The following is an 18,760-nucleotide window of genomic DNA, read 5'->3' as shown; positions in this document are numbered from 1 at the left end:
TCTTCTCTTACCCTCAGTCTTTCCTAGCATCAGGGTCTTTTCCAGTGAGTCAGCTCTTCACATCAGGTAGCCCAAGTATTGGAACTCCAGCTTCAGCAGAAGTTCTTCCAATGAATACTCAGGGTTGATCTCCTTTAGCATTGACTGATTTGATCTCCCTGGAGCCCAAGGGACTATAAAGAGTCTTCTCCAGCACCACAATTCAAAGCATCGATTCTTCAGTGATCAGCCTTCTTTATGGCACAGCTCTCACATCGGTACATGACTACCGGAAAAACCATAACTTTGACTAGATGGACCTTTGTTGGCAAGGTAATGTCTCTGCTGTTCAATAGCTGTCTAGGTTTGTCATAGCTTTCCTTCCTTTTGTCCTTTCCTTAAAAGGAGCAAGCATCTTTTAATTTCATGGATGCAATAATTGTCCACAGTGATTTTGGAGCCCGAGAAAATAAAGTCGGTCACTGTTTTCCTTTTTTTCCCCTTCTATTTGCTGTGAAGTGATGGAACTTGTACATCTGGAATTTCTTGGTTCATATCCTGCTGATGCCTAGCTTGAAGGATTTTGAGCATTACCTTGCTAGGATATGAAATGAGTGCAACTGTATGGTAGTTTGAACATTCTTTGGCATTGCCCTTCTTTGAGATTGAAATGAAAACTGACCTTTTCCAGTCTTGTAGCCACTGCTGAGTTTTCCAAATTTGCTGGCATATTGAGTGCAGCACTTTAACAGCATCATCTTTTAGGATTTGAAATAGCTCAGCAGGATTTCCATCACCTCCACTAGCTTTGTTCATAGTAATGCTTCCTACGGTGCACTTGACCTTATACTCCAGGATGTCTGGCTCTATCTAGGTGAGTGACCAGACCACACCATTGTGGTTACCTGGGTCATTAAGATCTTTTTTGTATATTTATTGTGTATTCTTGCCACCTTGAGTTAAGGAGTCCCAGGTATTTCAGGGCTAAACTGATAAGTGGGTTATATACCTAAACTTGAGAATCCTCTGGAATTATGGCATGAATTGGGTTGGAAACAGATGCTGGGAGCCAGGTATCAAAGACTTCAATGAATAAGAGAAGAATGATTTTTAAAAGCCAGTTAGATGACAGTGGCCAGAGGTTATAGGGTAAAGATGTCAGAGTCCTGAAGGATGATGATTTCTTTTTTCATTAAGGGAGAATTATAGCTTGAAACTTGGGAGAAGGAATCTGGAGAATGCCTGTGGTCCTAGCCCCTCCCGTGATGTGGGGAGGGTATCCTCCGTGGAGAAGGTGGTAGGGATAGCTCTGCCCTCCAGGCAGAGCCAAATGTACTTGAAGAAGCATTGTGTGGAAAAATTGAGGATTAAGAAACGATGGCGGTGGGAGTTGGAGTCAGTTATGCTCGAATCACAAGTAAGAAAGTGTAAAGGAATAGAGGGGGATGACAACAGGAAAACCCAGCAAATGTGAACTTTCGTGTGAGGGCTAGAAGCAGCTGCTTTTTGATCAGTGCCCGAAGATGACAGGTTGTTGGACATAGTTAGAAAGTCATTTGGCACAATGTGTTGTGGTGCTGGGCCTGGCTAAATGGTCCTAGACAGTGTTTAGTCTGGTTTTATTTCTTTTTTTATAGATAAATTTATTTATGTATTTATGTTTTGGCTATGCTGGGTCTCCACTGCTGCATGGGCTTTCTCTAGTTGCAGTGAGTGGGGGCTACTCTCTAGTTGCAGTGTGCAGGTTACTCTCTAGTTGCGATGTTCAGGCTTCTCATAGCGGTGGCATCTCTTGCTGTGGAGTGTGAGCTCTAGGGCACGTGGCTTCAGTAGTTGCAGCTCATGGGCTCTAGAACATGGGCTCAGTAGTTGTGACATAGGCTTAGTTGCTCCACAGCATGTGGGATCTTCCCAGATCAGGGATCAAACCTGTGTCTCCTTCATTGGCAGGAGGATTCTTTACCACTGAGCCACCAGGTAAGCCCTGGTTTTATTTCTGATATACCAGTGATGGGATTTCGATTTGAATGGAAAAGACAGATAAGATCATTGAGCTAGTGTTGGAATTTTGCTCACAGGTTCAGCAAAAGAAGTGTGTGTGCATATGACAACTGGCAGAAGCATTGAATTGGTGTCAACCTAGTGCAAAAAGTGTACCTGATTGTGGTGAAATGTGACTGGTAAATTATAATCACCTTAGTCTCTGTTGGTTTTTTGTACCAGTTAGGATGTAGGGTAAAGATGGCCAAGTCCCAAAGGAAGCATTACTATGAACAAAGCTAGTAGAGGTGATGGAATTCCAGCTGAGCTATTTAAAATCCTAAAAGATGATGCTGTAAAGTGCTGCCTACAGTTAGATACAAAGAGTAGCAAAATAGGAGAGTTAAAAATGAGGAGAGATGTAAGAAAACTTAGTAACTAGTGACATCCAGAGAAACAAAGTATAGCTAATCATAGTGCCAAGTATGAACAGATAAAAGGAAAGGTAGTAATTATTAGAGAGAAATGTATCCTCTTTAGCCATGTAACACAGTACAGAATATAGAAACAGACGTAATAGATGCCATTCAGAAGCAGTGTTGAATTTAAGACAAAGGATGAAATGCTTTCATCTCCAGAGGCTTTGTTTCATGTTAGCCTTCTATATTTACACAGGCATAAACAGTCCAACTATCCTTTATTGTGTTTAAACTTACGGGACACTTGTTCACAGAAGGGTAGAAGTGGACAAGCCTTCCAAAAGAACAATCATTTGAGAAAACTCTTCACGGGATTGTGTCTGAGTCTACTCTTTCTCAAAAGACAAAAAGCCATAGAATGTTTTCATTTTTCTCTACCTAGTCTTTTACTGCCAATCTTTAGTTTTAAATGCCAAATCTACATTTCAGGAGAATAAATCAACTAAGGTAATTTTATTTGTTAATGAAAACATTTTACCTTTTGCAATTAACATTGTAGCAGATAGCTTTTTACTGAGAACATTTCACATAAAACAGTCTCTGTGCTCTAATTTAGATGTTCACATGGCGTGTTGTTATTTAACGGCCTTACATGACTCAGAATCTGTGAATAACTACCCTTCCAGACACTTTTAGTCATGTAAGGTTAGCTCGATCGTTGTTTTATCCCACCTGTGTTCCTCTGTACTTGAGTTTCAACATTAGTTTTTTTGGACTGTCTTAACCACAGACTGAAAGTTTCTTCTTCTCATGACACAGGACTACTTGAATCCCATTTGCATACCTCACTCTGTACAGCAAATTATAATGTTAGATAGGAGGAAACTAACTATATGTAATTCTGCAATCTAGTAGCACCCAGCAGCATATTATTGTCATGACATAAAATTACCTATACCAGTTCTAGTGTTTGAATTTTCTTTTTTTTTTCTCTTGGCCTAAGTGCCAGCATTAATAACCTGCCTAATCCTCCAGTTTTAAGACTGAGGCTGCAATTTGCTTTTACTTTTTCTCTTGCCACCCAGGTTAATTCTGCTTCTGAACCCCAGGATTGTGTGTAGGAACCTGCCATTTGCTCACTGACTCGCCTAGTGCCAACTTGTGCCAGTCTGAATCCCTGTTTGCTTGCCATTTGTGAATTTTCTGTAGCTGGACTCTGTCTGCCTGTCTGGATCTCCTTTTACGTCATGTTGAACTTTTTGATGCTGATTGTTAACCACCTGTTACGAACTTCTCCCAACACAGGATATGGTTCTGCTTGCCAGATTGAATTTCTTTCTGGTACTTTGGTTTGGATCTATGCCCTGGCAAGAACTGTGAAGAATTAGCTTACCACAGTTTCACAGATGCTGGCAGAAGTCAGGAGACTCTTGAGTCAAACACGAAGGACTTTACTATTCAGGGCATGTCACATAGTATGACCTTCATCTGAAATCCCATAGGGCCAGTGCAGAAGTGGACCCAAGTAGATGCTGTACACAAAGTAGGTTTGTACCAGAGCTGAGAAGGCCAAGCTTAAGGAATGCAATTTTTTACAAGAGTATTATAACCAAACCTGTCCAATTTTTGCCTCACAGGGTGATAATATCTTTATTATACTGAACAGCAAACAAATCTATTATTTGCCTCAAAGAGACACCATGTCTCTGTCATCCAAGGATGTCTGCTATACAAACATCTATGAAAAGATAGTCCCAAGCAAAAGCCCTCGGTGCATCTGTTGACATATGACATGCAGGAGCATGGAAGACCCGTGGAGAACTGTCTCTCAGTATCCTCTTGGATCTGCCTGCTTTCAGATCAGATCTGCCAAACCTGCCTTGCTCTGCTGCATTTTTTCCAAGTCTGTCTGTTTGTAGAGATAAGACAGTTTTCTTACACTGTCTTTTGTCTGACTTGAAGTTTAGAATCCATATTCTAAAATAACTTGTTTGACATAATTATGATTTTGTTTGTTGATTGATTGTATGCATTTTACAACCCAGAATATTCAGTTGAAGTGCAGTCACCATTATGGCCTAACTTGTCATTTTATTTAGTTGTACAGCGTCTTTTTCCTCCTTATATCCTGAGTGCTAAATTGTACTGGTTGATGTTCTTTCACTAAGGTGTAGTAATACTCAATTTTAGAAGCTCTTGAAATACCAAGAATGTTTTCTATCTGCATAAAATGTTGAAAGAAACAAGGGCCTTCAAAATCTTTTGAGGAGTAGGTGCTGTTAGAGTTCTTCCTGCCCACACACAGAGCTGTTGTGTCTTCTGTTGGAATATGTTACTCCTGGCCTCCACTGCTGTGTTTCTAAGCCCCACTGCTTTTGATTCTCTTTAACTTCTTTTTCTGTCTCTTCCTTTACTTCCCTCCAAATTGCTTCTTTCTAATCACTTCTGCTTGTTATGGCTGCTCTTATGTTCAACTGTTGCTCAAAATGTTTGGCCTTGCTGGCTATTGCCAATCATGATGTTTCTTTGCAGTGGAAACCAATCAATCTTTGTAAAAATGATGGTAGTGTTTGCAGTTGTCCACATCTCTTCTGTTTTTCTGTACAGGCAGTACCATAAGGACTCAGTATGTTTTCAATGAGTATTTTTGCATAATTCTTTTCACTGTCATTGCTTTATTTGGAGCCATCAGGCGAGACTTACTGGTTATTAGCTTTTGTGTTTAAATTTGTTGTTCACATGCTACTGCCCCTAAGACTGAGGTTTATTTTTTTCCCCCTTTCCTTTTGAAATTCAGCTATTTCTGAGTTCAGGAAAAATTTTGAAAGTCATAAAGCAAATTATGCTTTGTTGAATGTTTGTACTGGTGTTAAACTTTTAGGAATATAATGTTCATTGCATTTATAGTTTAATATATATGCAAACATAGAAAATGTTTAATATTTCATATTTCTTCCTATTAAACCTCCTATAGTGGTTCTTTTTAAAAAATTTTTATTGGCATACATATGTTTAGAGTGTTGTGTTAGTTTGAGATGTACAGCAAAGTGAATCAGTTATACATATACATATATCTGCTCTTTTTTAGATTCTTTCCCCATATAGGTCATTACAGAGTATTGAGTAGAGTTCCTCGTGCTATACAGTAGGTTCTTATTGTCACACAAGTGTATGTTCCTCGATTCTTTGTCTCGTCACAACAAAGATTTGGAGTGACGGACATTAAAGTCCCCTCGGGCGTGTCACAGCTCTCAGGTCTTGGATAGACCGTGGTATAGCTCTCAGGTCTCAAATGGACCGTGTTATAGCTCTTAGACAAATCAGTGTTACAGCTCTATTTTATTTAGAAGATAGCAGAAAAATCCATCTTTGAGGCGTGAGGGCATCTCGATCTAAAGACACGACGAGAAGAGCGCCCCAGCGCGCGGGAGAGAGAGCGAGCGAGCTAGCTTTGGCTCCTCTATTTATATGTTTATCTCTCCCTGGGCCTGTCCCTATGTAAATTGGGCCAGCCAGGAGTGTTGTTTGTTTTACCTGAGGTCCTCACTCCGGTCCTCGGACCTTCTTTTGTTTCATTTTCGCAGGCTTTCCCTTCCTTGTCTTGTAGCCACCACCATTTTGGACTCCTTTTCCCTGTTCTACCTACCTAACATTATTATCTTTTTTATACAGTAGTATGTAGATACAAGCTCATGAACAGTTTTCTCAAACTATTGCTCTTTTGGAAGGCTTGTCCACCTCAACCCTTCTGTGAACAACTGTTCCATGAGTTTAAACACAGTAAAGGACAGTTGGACTGTTTGCGTTTGTGTAAATATAGAAGCTAGCATGAAACAAACCCTCTGGAGATGAATGCATTTCATCCCTTGGCTTTAATTCAACAGAGTTTTGTTTTGGGGAGATAAAAACATTCTAGATATGGGTAGTGGTGATGGTTATATGAAAGTGTGTGAAGTGTTTCTGTGTTTAATGCCACTAAACTGTACACTTCAAAATGGTTAAAATGGTAAACTTTACAATTAAATGTTAATTAATTTAAAAAGAAGGTTTGTAGTGGACACAATAGATTATCTAGCCAATGTTTGTTGTCTCCTTTTATCCTTGCAGGCCAAGTCTCTATTTTCTTTAGGTGTGTAGACCGTGTCTATGTGACTTAGGGTCACATAGATAGGAATAAATTCTGGATTGACTGCAGCATATCAAGATTATTGTCATTACACTGCTGGTGTATGTATTATATATATACATATGTACACACAGTAATGTTTATTACAGTATTGTTTATAAAAGCTGAATATTGGGAAACAAGACATGTGAGTGTCCATCAGTAGCAGCAGACTGGTTTTAGAAATCCTTGCACAAATGAGGGAACCTCTGTGAAGATCTCTGTAAAAATAGTATATTTCTGTATTTGTTAACATGGAAAGATGGTCATATTGTTGAATTATTTAAAGGAGTTTCCAAAGAGCAGTGTATAGAACTGAGCAGTGAAATTGGAGAAAGAGAATGGGTGGAAGGACTGAGAACGAGAGAAACTGGTAGGTTTTTTAAGGCAAAATACTTTTTAAGGCTCGGTGTTTTTGATCCAGGAGATTTGGGAAAGGTGGTAAACTGGGAGATTTCTGGCAAGGTTTTCTTGATCTCAAGAAGCATATACCAGAAGATAACTGTCTTATTTTCTTTTAATGAATATCGTGCCTGAGTGTGGCACCTTGAACCATGCATGAGGAAAACCAGCCCCAAGATGAAGCAGGAACCTGAGGCCTTGATAAGACCCATGTGCTACTGATTACATGGGGTATGGAGCCTTTCCTTCTAAGCTGGTTTAATGTGAGGTGATCTGTTTCCTTCCTTGTTTAAACCAGTTTGAGTTGAGATTCTGTTACTTGTGGTCAGAAGCATCCTAGCTGATACGAGACATTTCAGAAATGTAAAATGATCGCTTCTTGGCCTTTTGGCTAAGATCAAGTGTAGAAATGTAAACTGTTCCCAAGAATTAGCTTTTCTGGTTTGTACAGGTTATTTTAAACCTGTGTCAGACTTAGGTTAGATGTCAGTGTGGTGTCCTTTTACCTTTTATTCATGATTTTCAGGGTGCTTTTATGGGTCTGCTTTTGAAGTCATTGTGTTTAATATTCTAAAATTGTGAAGTGTATAGTACAGTTGCCTGGAAATGACTACTAAATGTTGTTTATATGGCACTTTTATATTTGGCAAAGACTTTCTATTTTCCTTATGTTTATGTATTTTTTAAAATACTAGGAATTGTACATGAAAAACAGAGAAGAAATTACATTTTAAATAAATCCTTTAACTATGTATATATCTTTATTTGAAGAGAATTTTGGGAGATTTGAACTTAATTTATTAGAATTCATTTATTTATTTATTAGAATGCTTTCATTTGCAAGTAACTGAGAAACCCAATTTAAACTGCTTAAAGGATGTTTAAAGGATGGCTCGTGGGTAAAGAATCTGCCTGTAATACAGGAAACACAGAAGATGTGGGTTCAGTCCCTGGGTCAGGAAGATCCCCTGGAGGAGGAAATGGCAACCCACTCCAGCATTCTTGCCTGGAAAATTTCTTGGACAGAGGAGCTTGATGGGCTACAGTCCACAGGGTCACAAAGAGTCAGACACGACTGAACATGCACAGGCATAAGCAATATTTAAAGGAATTTATTTGCTTACATCGGAGAAGTCAATGGCAACCCAATCCAGTACTCTTGCCTTGAAAATCCCATGGACAGAGCAGCCTGGTAGGCTGCAGTCCAGAGGGTCGGGAAAAGTCAGACACGACTGAGCGACTTCACTTTCACTTTTCGCTTTCATGCATTGGAGAAGGAAATGGCAACCCACTCCAGTGTTCTTGCCTGGAGAATCCCAGGGATGGAGGAGCCTGGTGGGCTGCCGTCTATTGGGTCGCACAGAGTCGAACACGACTGAAGCGACTTAGCAGCAACAGCATTTGCTTACATAACTAAAAAACTAAAGGTGTGTTACTTGTTGGTTAAAGCTTGATCCAACAGCTTAACTGTATCACTAAGAACTCAAGTTTCCTTCTGCCTTATTCTTTTCATAATTCCATAGTAGTAGCTTTATTCTAGTGCTGGCTCCTCCCACAGTTTCAAAACCGACAGCAACAATTTTCCCTTGTGTGCTTTCTACATTTGTATCCAGCAGGGGGCGTTTTCCCAATTTTTCGCTCTCCAACTTTGGTAATATAAAATCACAGGCTTCATTCTGAAAACGCAGTTTAGGTAAAAAATCCATCCCTGTGTCAATCATTGTAGCAAGGAGGATGGAAATATGTTTACTGGTTTAAGTTACTAATTAACTGCCCTTGGAGGTGGAGGTGAGCCCAGTCCCGTTCAGATTATACGCTGATGTTTGGAGGATAGGTACGTCAGTGCCATGTCCAGTGTATGATCCAAGGAAGGAAAGAGGGGTCAGCCATCCATCCCCTCTGCCAGTTATAATTAGATAGTTTTTCTGTGTTTCTGTTTCAGTCTTACAGTGTTTTTCTTTATGTTTTTGTCACATTAGCAGATTGTTTGCAACAGAAAACTATTTGGCAGCTATTAATGCATACAACTTAGCCATAAGACTAAATAATAAGATTCCACTACTGTATTTGAATCGGGCTGCTTGCCACCTAAAACTGAAAAATTTACACAAGGCCATCGAAGATTCTTCTAAGGTATGTGTATCTATTTATATATATTGCTTTAAAATTGTTCTTCTCCCATGATTGATTGAAATGATGGCTTTATCTTTTGTCGGGTAGATTTAAATAATTGAGATGCAATGATTTTAAGAATCTTCTTGCTTATTACATATTTTTACTGAAAAAAAATTTTTTTATGGAAAAGTTACTGGTGTAGTTTGAGACTTCAAGTTAGATTAGAGATACCTTATCAATTGCTTTAGTGTCTCAGTTGAAGTTCAAAAGGAAATTAGTAAATGGTAGTCAGTTTGTACCCACCTTTTTTCTTAATAAAGTTTTGGAGACAATGGGAGACAGAAAGAGACTTGTTGTAACTACAGCTTGCATAATAGAAGGATATCTCCATAATCATTTTTATATTTTCAGAGTAATTTAGTATATCCTAATTTCCATTGTGAATAGCATGTCATTATCTTAAACTTCTAGTTTTTTCTTCTTTTTTTCCATATCAAGGTAACATTTTAAGGGAAACTCACATGCAAAATCTGTTATGTGTTTCCTTGAAATTGAGACTATGAAGGGAAACAAGTCCTCATACTTCAATCTCATTAAGTTATTGAAGATTTGACTATTTTCATGATCCAGTTTTCATTTTCCTAGCACAATTTCATGTACAAATATTTATTGAATGACTAAATAAACTGAATCACCAAATTTGAATATAAAAGCATTATACATAGTATGTTTATTATTGGAATTAATAACATTAACTAAATTAATGCTATTTCACCGTCTCTCCTAGTAAAGGTAAAGCTGTAAAGGTTCCAAATGATAAACCAAAACCTAAGTCTGGGGGTAAGGGAATGAATCTCATATAGGAACAGTCAAACAAGTCCTAAAATTGTTCAACATAAATGTATGTATTTGATAAATTCCTGTCCAGTTAAGCCGAAATTTTAGGTGGGTGAGGGCCTGAGGCTTGTTTTAATGTTGAATTTTATCCTGTTTTTGCTCAAGCTTAAATTGGGAAATTATGTTTTTCCCTATTTTTTTCTGTAAGGCCCTAGAAATATTGACACCTCCTGTTGCAGACAATGCTAATGCAAGAATGAAGGCACACATACGTCGTGGAACAGCATTCTGTCAACTGGAATTGTATGTAGAAGGTAAGAGATGAAATGTTTTAAGTTCCAGGTTATACTCTGAAAAAAAAGTCATTGCCATTATTCAGATGACTCCATTATTTTATACTTTTAGCATTTAATTTATTCTTTGTAACTTATCTGGCAAAAGATGACTTGAAATATTTTTAAAAATCGTTGTAGAAGGGATTTAATGAAATTTATAAATATCTCCCTAGGTCTAGGGAGATGCTGTAATATCAGACAACTTTTTGTGGAAAAAAATGTGTGATAAAGGATATAAATGAATCATTTAAGAAATAATGGAAAATTTAAAGTTAGCTTCTTTGGTCAGACACACAGATAGCACATATATACATATGCATGCTCAGTTGTGTCTAACTCTCTGTGACCCCATGGACTGTAGCCTGCCAGGCTCCTCTGTCCGTGAAATTTTCCAGGCAAGAATATTGGAGTGATTTGCTATTTCCTACTCCAGGACATACATACATACATACATGCCTAAGCTCAGAAACAATTGATGTAACACAGTGCATGATCAATTGCTTATTTTTGTGAGAATGTACTAAGGTTTTTAATTCAGTCGCATGTATGTAGAAGCCATATTTATTTGATTTTTAGTGTTTTAACTTCTTTTGTTTTTCATTTTTAATGTACTTAAGAACTGTTTGCAGTTATTCATGTTGTCCCAGAGTTTTATCTTCAATGCTCTTCTCATACCCCCTCAGCCAGATACTCTTCATTTAAGACCTAAAGGCCTAATTCCTGATAATGTCTTGCCAGGAAATGGGCTCTAGCTTATAAAGTTTTCTATTTCTGACTTGTTTGTAAGCTTGTTTCTGTCATTTTTAGATTTTTCTAACCAAAGCATCCAAATTAGGTTTATCTGCCTATTCTTTCTTTGAGTCATACCCAGCTTCATGAGGATAAAAATTATTAAGACAGGAATGAAACACTGTAAGCATTCTTTAGGAATTACAGCATCATAGACTTTTCTGAACTTAAAGACTTTATTGGACCTTCATTTTAAAGATGAGAAAATGGAGGCTTGGAGACATTAAGTGATTTGCCTGAAGTGGCATGTCAAATCCATAGCACCTGGAACTCAAGTTTCCTTGGTGGTTGGTGGTTTAGTCCCTAATTTGTGTCCAACTCTTGTGACTACATGGACTGTAGCCTACCAGGTTCCTCTGTCTGTGGGATTTCCCAGACAAAAATACTGGAATGGGTTGCCATTTCCTTCTCTAGGGGATTTTCCCAACCCAGGGATCGAACCTGTGTCTCACGCATTGCAGGAGGATTCTTTACCACTGAGCCACCAGAGTTATTCACAAAGAAATTCTTCCCACTGTTTTTTTGGTAAAGATTTAGATTCAGTAATATATTTTTAACATCCAATCTACAATGCTTTCCTTTTTAACCAGTTTTTCACAAAGAAATATTATAGATAGGATAACTACAAAAAAAAAGCACAAACTGTAGTCTGTGAGTTATATAAAATATGGAATAAGTCTACCAAAATTAATTTTTAGGATTTAGAATTTTGAAATAAGACATTAATTACTTTTTAATTGAGGTGATAAAAATGTCCTTTTGATATATGAGTTTTGAGTCTGTTCATGCTTTAATGAGTTTAAGCTGTTAGCCTATTTGTATTTCAGTTTAAAATTACTGTTTCTTACTGAATCTTGGTTAAAATCATTGTAATTATTTCTGAAATTACTTAAAAATTTCTTTAGTCTAGACATGTATGTGAAAATGGGAATCTGATCAAAACCTATTACTTACGCTGAACCATGGATTTATTGATTTTTTTTTATTTTTCAAAAATGTTGTCTAGATAACACAGGTACTTAGAAAATATTTTATTGATCATCATTGCTATATAAATATAGGCCTACAGGATTATGAAGCTGCTCTTAAGATTGATCCATCCAACAAAATTGTACAAAATGATGCTGAGAAGATTCGGAATATAATTCAAGGAACAGAACTAGAATCTAAATGACTACAAGAAGCAACTAGGTATTGTTCTAAGTTTAACAAAACAACTAGAGGCATTAGAAATCTGTGCATATTATGGCTGATTATACAGAATCACTTTGTCTTTAGTTCCATAGAGGGCAGAATATTATAAATCTGTAGAAAATAAAATTTTGATTTGAATGGTTTTTGAATAAGTAAGTCAAAATAATAATTATTTAAATTATTTGTTTCATATTACTACAGGATTTTTTTTGTTACTGAATTCAGCTTTCCCTTATAACTAACTATATATTTGTTGATGTGATTACTAGGACACTTATTGATTCATTTCTAACAAGAAGTTTAAAATAAAAGATTGTGTTTATAAAATATTTTTATTTGTATTAACTACTCAATTTAATTGTCTGAATGCTTGGCCTTAGTATAATCAATATTGATGTTTCCACTTAGTTTCTAAATGCACAGAACCTTCTTTTAAAAAAATACTGCTCCACCACCTGTTGTTTTAGGTTAGACCAGTTTACCTTAGTATTACTAAAACAACTTTTTGGGAAACCTTATCTTCAGCTGCAGGGAGTGTAGCCAAAGCATGGATCATATTTTATAATACTATCTGATGATGATGACTTTTCTAGTAAGACTGTTTTCTAGTACTGTCAAGTATACCAGGAAAAAAAAAATAAGACAGCAAAGGGTGGAAATGTTAACTTAGAATGTTGTGATACTGGCACTGGATTGCACCACCAGTTGTGTTGTATCACTGTGATGGTGCAAGCATTTAGCAAAACTAGCACAGCTTCCCTTTTGCATATAACAGTTGTCACAATTCTCTGTGATTATATTTAGGGGTTTTTTAAGGAAAACCATAAAATTTTTAGGAATAAGTTTTACAGTATTTGGTCATCAGATGTCATTCAAGTGGATCATAAAACAGTCTTTTTTTTTTTTTTAAAGATGTAATACTTTTTTGAATATGTAAGAGCATCCTAGTTCAGCAACCTTGAAACTTTTACTTCTATAAAGCAACTCTTGATAACTTCAGTAGCAGTCCTGCCCAGTTATCAGAACTTCTGGTGACATAGGATTGCTTTTTGTTACAATCAGCCCTGGTTTGTTTTTATTTTTAAAAATAAATGTAACCAAAGTAAAGGTGGTTATCTGGGAAATGGTGTCACCGTAGACCCAGAGATGGAAGCCTCATGTTAACAGTGGCAGAGATAACCCATCAACTTAGGTCCCAGAATGACTTTGCAGATCAGATCTACTTACCCATCCTGAACCACTTGTCTGTTATGTGGGAGAAAAATGAACTTTTATCTTAAGTATGAAAAAACAAAAAAGGTGGTTCTTCTGTATATCATGTTCCAGTTTGACATTCAGAATACTTTAACCAACCTAGTCTTTTCTCAGGCTCTTCCTATGGCAGGAAAAACGGGGCACGAGAGGATGGTCACATCCCGGGTCTCAATGAATCCCAGGGACAGGCCATCAGGTGAGGTTGGTTGGCTTTGGGCAGGAAAGAATTCAAAAGCGAGTCTTAGTAAAGTGAAAGCAGGTTTATTTAGAGATGCACATTCCATAGACAGAATACAGGCCATCTCAGAAGGTGAGAGCTATGCCCGGGTGTGGGAGTAGTTAGTTTTATGGGCTGGGTAGTTTCATAGGCCTACCGAGTGGGAGAATTATTCCTGCTATCTTGGAGAAAGGGCAGAGATTTCCAGCAATTGGGCCACGCCCACTTGTTGGCCTTTTCCAGTCTGCCTAGGAACTGTCACGGCACTTGTGGCTGTGTCATTTAGTTAGTGTATTAGAATGAGCATGTAATGAGGCTTAGGGGCTGCTGGTAGTCAAAAACCTTCCATCATCTTAGACCTACTTGGTTCTAACCAGTTTTTTCTCTATCCTCAGTGACTGTGGCATTCTTTTAAAGGTTGTGCCCTGTTCCCTTCCCTCCTGTCTGATTCCTATTACATCCCAATCAGAAACAAAAACCTGGGCCCAATAGTTAGCCTAAGCACAAAGGATCTATTTTTGGAGGAGATAGAAGGGAGTTTTAAGTAGTTAGTTATTATTTTTGACCCTATCCTATAAGTCTTGGTTTAAAAGCAATAGATACTCATTTGTATTCATGAACTACTTGACCTTTTTTGAGCAAATCTTCTGTTAAGGGACTTTTGTCTTAGACTGAAGTAGTGATAGAGTTAAATTAGAGATATGCACATTCCCATTTGATTTATGACAAAAGCATGCTTCCCAAATAGAGTTATCATAAAAACTTAGAGTAAAAGATTGTTAAAAGGAAAAATTATTATGGTAGTCCTTAGACATGACCAAGTCAAACAAGGAAAGATTTATTACTTGCAGCAAGTAAGGAGAACACTGGGGACTTTCCCCCAAGCTTCAAAATTGGGGAAGTTTTAAGCTAAAGGTGCATCCATATTCATGAAACAACTTGAGCAAAGAATTCTCCTTGGAGTTGGCAAAGTAAACAGAGTTCCAAGCTGTAGTTGATTGAAGTTAGGAGTGTCAGAAAAGGTCCAATATCATCATCCCTTAGCTTCCAGTAGATCTGGTGGTTGAGCCCTGGTTGTTGTTCAGTTGCTAAGTCATGTCTGACTCTATATGACCCCATGGACTGCAGCACACCAGGCTCCCCTGTCCTTCACTATCTCCCAGAGTTTGCTCAAATTCATGTCTGTTGAGTCAGTGATGAGCATTAAACATCTCATCTTATGCCGTCCACTTCTCTTCCTGCCTTCAGTCTTTCCCAGCATCAGAGTCTTTTTCAGTGAGTCAGCTCTTTGCATCAGGTGGCCAGAGTATTGGAGCTTCAGCATTAGTCTGTCCAGTTGATCTCCTTTAGGATTGATTGGTTTGACATCCTTGCTGGCCAAGGGACACTTGAGTCTTTTCAGCACCACAGTTTGAAAGCATCAGTTCTTCAGATCTCAGCCTTCTTTATGGTCCAACTCTGAGTCCTGGAGGGGGGTTAAATTCTTCAAAACAACTCAAGAAACTGCTTCAGGCTAATCTTTACCACCGAAAGAAAGAAAATGAAGTCGCTCAGTCATGTCCAATTCTTTGTGGCCCCATGGACTGTAGCCTACCACAATCCTCCGTCCATGGGATTTTCCAGGCAAGAGTATTGGAATGGGTTGCCATTTCCTTCCCCAAAGGATCTTCCCAACCCAGGGATCAAACCTGGGCCTCCCTTGTAGGCAGACGCTTTACCATCTGAGCCACCAGGAAAGTTACCACTGAAGCAGACTTGGAAGTCTTTATTATCTGATTTGTTATCTTTGCTGTTGTTCCTTGCCTGATAAGAGTCCTTTGCTCTTTTGTTCCCATAAGATCATTGTCATCGAGACCTGTTCAAGGTCAAGCATTGTGACCAGGCTTAGATCACAAAATGGTTTAGGCCTCAAATGACTTCTCTTTTGTCAAAAACTATATCTGGTTTTTTTCTCCAGGGACCCCCTACCCCATCTGCTTACACAAGGATGAGGCCTAATTAAAAAACTGGCTCAGAGGAGCCTGTTGAGAGTTTCATCAAGGAAAGAACACTTGGCATTGGTAAGCCAGGTTTTTTCCAACACGCCTCATGTATTTGGAGAATAAAGGGAAAGGACTTTTGCATATACTATCTGGGTGAAAAAGTTGGTATGTGATCTCCTAAGAATCCTGAAAACAAGGGTGTGTTTCATTATGTTACTAAATTGATCTGCCTCAGTCTCAGTCTCAAAGACCCCAGAGCACCCTCAAGACTGACCCATCTGCAAGGATCAGAGTCATATTAACCAGGCTCAGGAGAGTAAGTAAAACAGATTACATACTTATTACTAATGCAATAATCAGAAATTGACTGAGGATGTTCATGGTCATGGTAGGTTAAATGAAAATTCATTTCTCTTTATAAGCAGATTTGATATGGTAAATCATAAATTTGCTTGACAGACATGGACTCAGAACAAGGATAATTAGTTTAATGAATGGACTGTTTCATGGCATCATGCATCCAGTTCTACATAACAAGCTTCCTTTTTCCTAAAATGTTTAGGCTAATTCCCTTTGTTTACAAGCCTTAAGACATAATTCATTATAAATAACTCTCTTGTACTAACAATAAAACCAGGTTAACTCTTCCGGTCACGACAAGGTTACCAGTATCATCTCTTTGAGATGTGATTTGCCTTTTTTTTTTTTTTAATGAAAGAACATTAATAGAGGAATTTATTTAGTTGATATTGTGATTCCCTCTTATAAAATGTTTAAAAGGTATATGATTCCTAAGGCCATCTCTCTTCTTAAGACACTCTCTTCAGGGAACTACTTTTTTTTTTAAGGTGCTACTTTTGACAGTACTTAGAACACACTTCATTTTAGCCTTTGTATGACTTAGATAAGCATGGTTTTTATTTAATAAATGGACTGCCTTGTATAGTACCTAAAACATAAAATAAACTCAGCATAATTTTGAACTATTATATATAGTAAAAACCAACATTATTTGGTCAAATATATTAATTAGATTATTGATGGGGTAAAATTATGTTTATGATAGTCTTTTAGTTTATAGCTAAAAGAGGAAAAAGACCTAAACAAACTGGTAAAATATTCCTTTGGGAAGATAAGCCTTTAGTTTAACTTAATGCTGTATTTAAAGAAATAGTCAGTGAAAGTGAAAGTGCTAGTCACTCTGTCGTGTCCGATTCTTTGTGACCCTGTGGGCTGTAACCCACCAGGCTTCTCTGTCCATGGAATTCTCCAAGCAAGAATACTGGAGTGGGTTTCCTTCGCCATTATTTCCTCCTCCAGGGGATCTTCCCAACCCAGGGACTGAACCCAGGTCTCCCGCACTGCAGGCAGATTCTTGACCAACTGAACCACCAGGGAAGACAATCAGTCAAAATATTCTGATAATTGTGTAAAGGTAGGAAAATTTTCCTAAAGTATGTGAATTTTTAATTTAATTTGATTTAAATATTTTCCAGGAGAACTGATTGTTCAAACTGTTACCTGAAATAAAGTCTTTCTTTCTGGAAAAATTACTGAGTATGTTTATTTTTTACACTTTAGGATGGCATATTTCAAATGTACTGCTTTATTCAGTGTAGCTCACAAAATAAATACTGTACAGTCCATATGCCAATGCTTTATTTTTAGCTTGTTCTTATGTATCCTGGTTTTAAGTATACTATAAATTGATGGATAATTCTGTGTCCATCCTGTCTATACGTTTGATTTTATACACTCTACTTTTTTTAGTCATGTTAAAGAACATTACTCTGCGGTCATCTTTAGCTACATTTTCTCTGTGGACTGATTACTGTGGGTGAGAGATTCTTAAAATCTCTCTGCTTCCATCAGATACAAATATGCTGCTTCTTTTTAAAAAGTAACCTTTGGCCTCCACTTATATTTCCAGCTATTACCCCATCTCTGTATTCACTGTACAGAAAAGCTACTAAAAAGTTTTTACTTCTTGCAGGCTTTCATAAACCTGTTCTAGTATGGTTTTCCTTTCTACAGCCTCACTGAAATAGTTCTCCTTGAGGCACGAGTTATCTCTACATTGCCTAATCAAACCCTCAGGCCTCAGTCTATGTGTTAGCTTCCAAGATAGTTTCCCAAAGCTGGGTCTTTCCCTGTTCAGGAAACAGGTTCCTTCCTTGACTTCTGAGTATCACAGACTTCCTCATTTCTTCCTACTTCACTAGGCACTTCTTGGTCTCATTTGTTCATTCCTTGTCATCCCCCTGACTTCTAAATGAGTTGCCTAAAGATTAGTCCTCTGGTCTTTATTCTGCCTACACTTTGTTATCTTATCTCATGATTTGAAATAATATCTTTGTGTGAAGATTGTTTAAATTGATTATATTAAACTTCTCCCTTGAACATCAGACTAGATATTCAGTTCCCACAATAACTTGACTTTCTCTTGACTTTCTTCAGGGGCATCTTCAAATACCAACTGATCAGACACTCCTGTGCCTTAAATACCTCCTTGTCCAAGCACTCTTCCTCCAACCCTCTGTTAGTTTTTCTCTATAATTCTTTTCACCTGGCATGTTGTATACTTACAGATACACATTTACATGTCAGTAACACCCTCTTTAAACAACACAAGAGAAGACTCTACACATGGACATCACCAGATGGGCAAGACCAAAATCAGATTGATTATATTCTTTGCAGCCAAAGATGGAGAAGCTCTATACAGTTAGCAAAAACAAGACGGGGCTCTGACTGTGGCTCAGATCATGAGTTCCTTATTGCCAAATTCAGACTTAAATTGAAGAAAGTAGGGAAAACCACTAGACCATTCAGGTATGACCTAAATCAAATCCCTTATGATTATACAGTGGAAGTGAGAAATAGATTTAAGGGCCTAGATCTGATAGACAGATTGCCTGATGAACTGTGGAAGGAGGTTTGTGACACTGTACAGGAGACAGGGATCAAGACCATCCTCACGGAAAAGAAATGCAAAAAAGCAAAATGGCTGTCTGAGGAGGCCTTACAAATAGCTGTGAAAAGAAGAGAAGCAAAAAGCAAAGGAGAAAAGGAAAGATATAAGCATCTGAATG

At 37.7% G+C, this 18,760-nt stretch overlaps 1 protein-coding gene across 2 annotated transcripts in view; it reads left to right on the top strand.

Moving 5' to 3' along the window:
- DNAAF4 (dynein axonemal assembly factor 4) overlaps positions 1-12,195 on the top strand; it is a 68,396-nt gene extending 56,201 nt beyond the window's left edge. The window contains exons 7-9 of one of the 2 annotated variants that reach the window (XM_068966370.1): positions 8,925-9,078; positions 10,106-10,211; positions 12,083-12,195. In XM_068966370.1, the coding sequence (XP_068822471.1) occupies positions 8,925-9,078; positions 10,106-10,211; positions 12,083-12,195 (373 nt within the window). The remainder of the gene's footprint in view (positions 1-8,924; positions 9,079-10,105; positions 10,212-12,082) is intronic. The other variant, XM_068966371.1, reaches the window with a different exon arrangement.
- The last annotated feature ends 6,565 nt before the right edge of the window (positions 12,196-18,760 follow it).

Source organism: Capricornis sumatraensis, chromosome 2, assembly GCF_032405125.1.
Source record: "Capricornis sumatraensis isolate serow.1 chromosome 2, serow.2, whole genome shotgun sequence".
Classification (NCBI taxonomy): Eukaryota; Metazoa; Chordata; class Mammalia; order Artiodactyla; family Bovidae; genus Capricornis; species Capricornis sumatraensis.
This window is presented reverse-complemented; position numbering and strand designations above follow the sequence as displayed.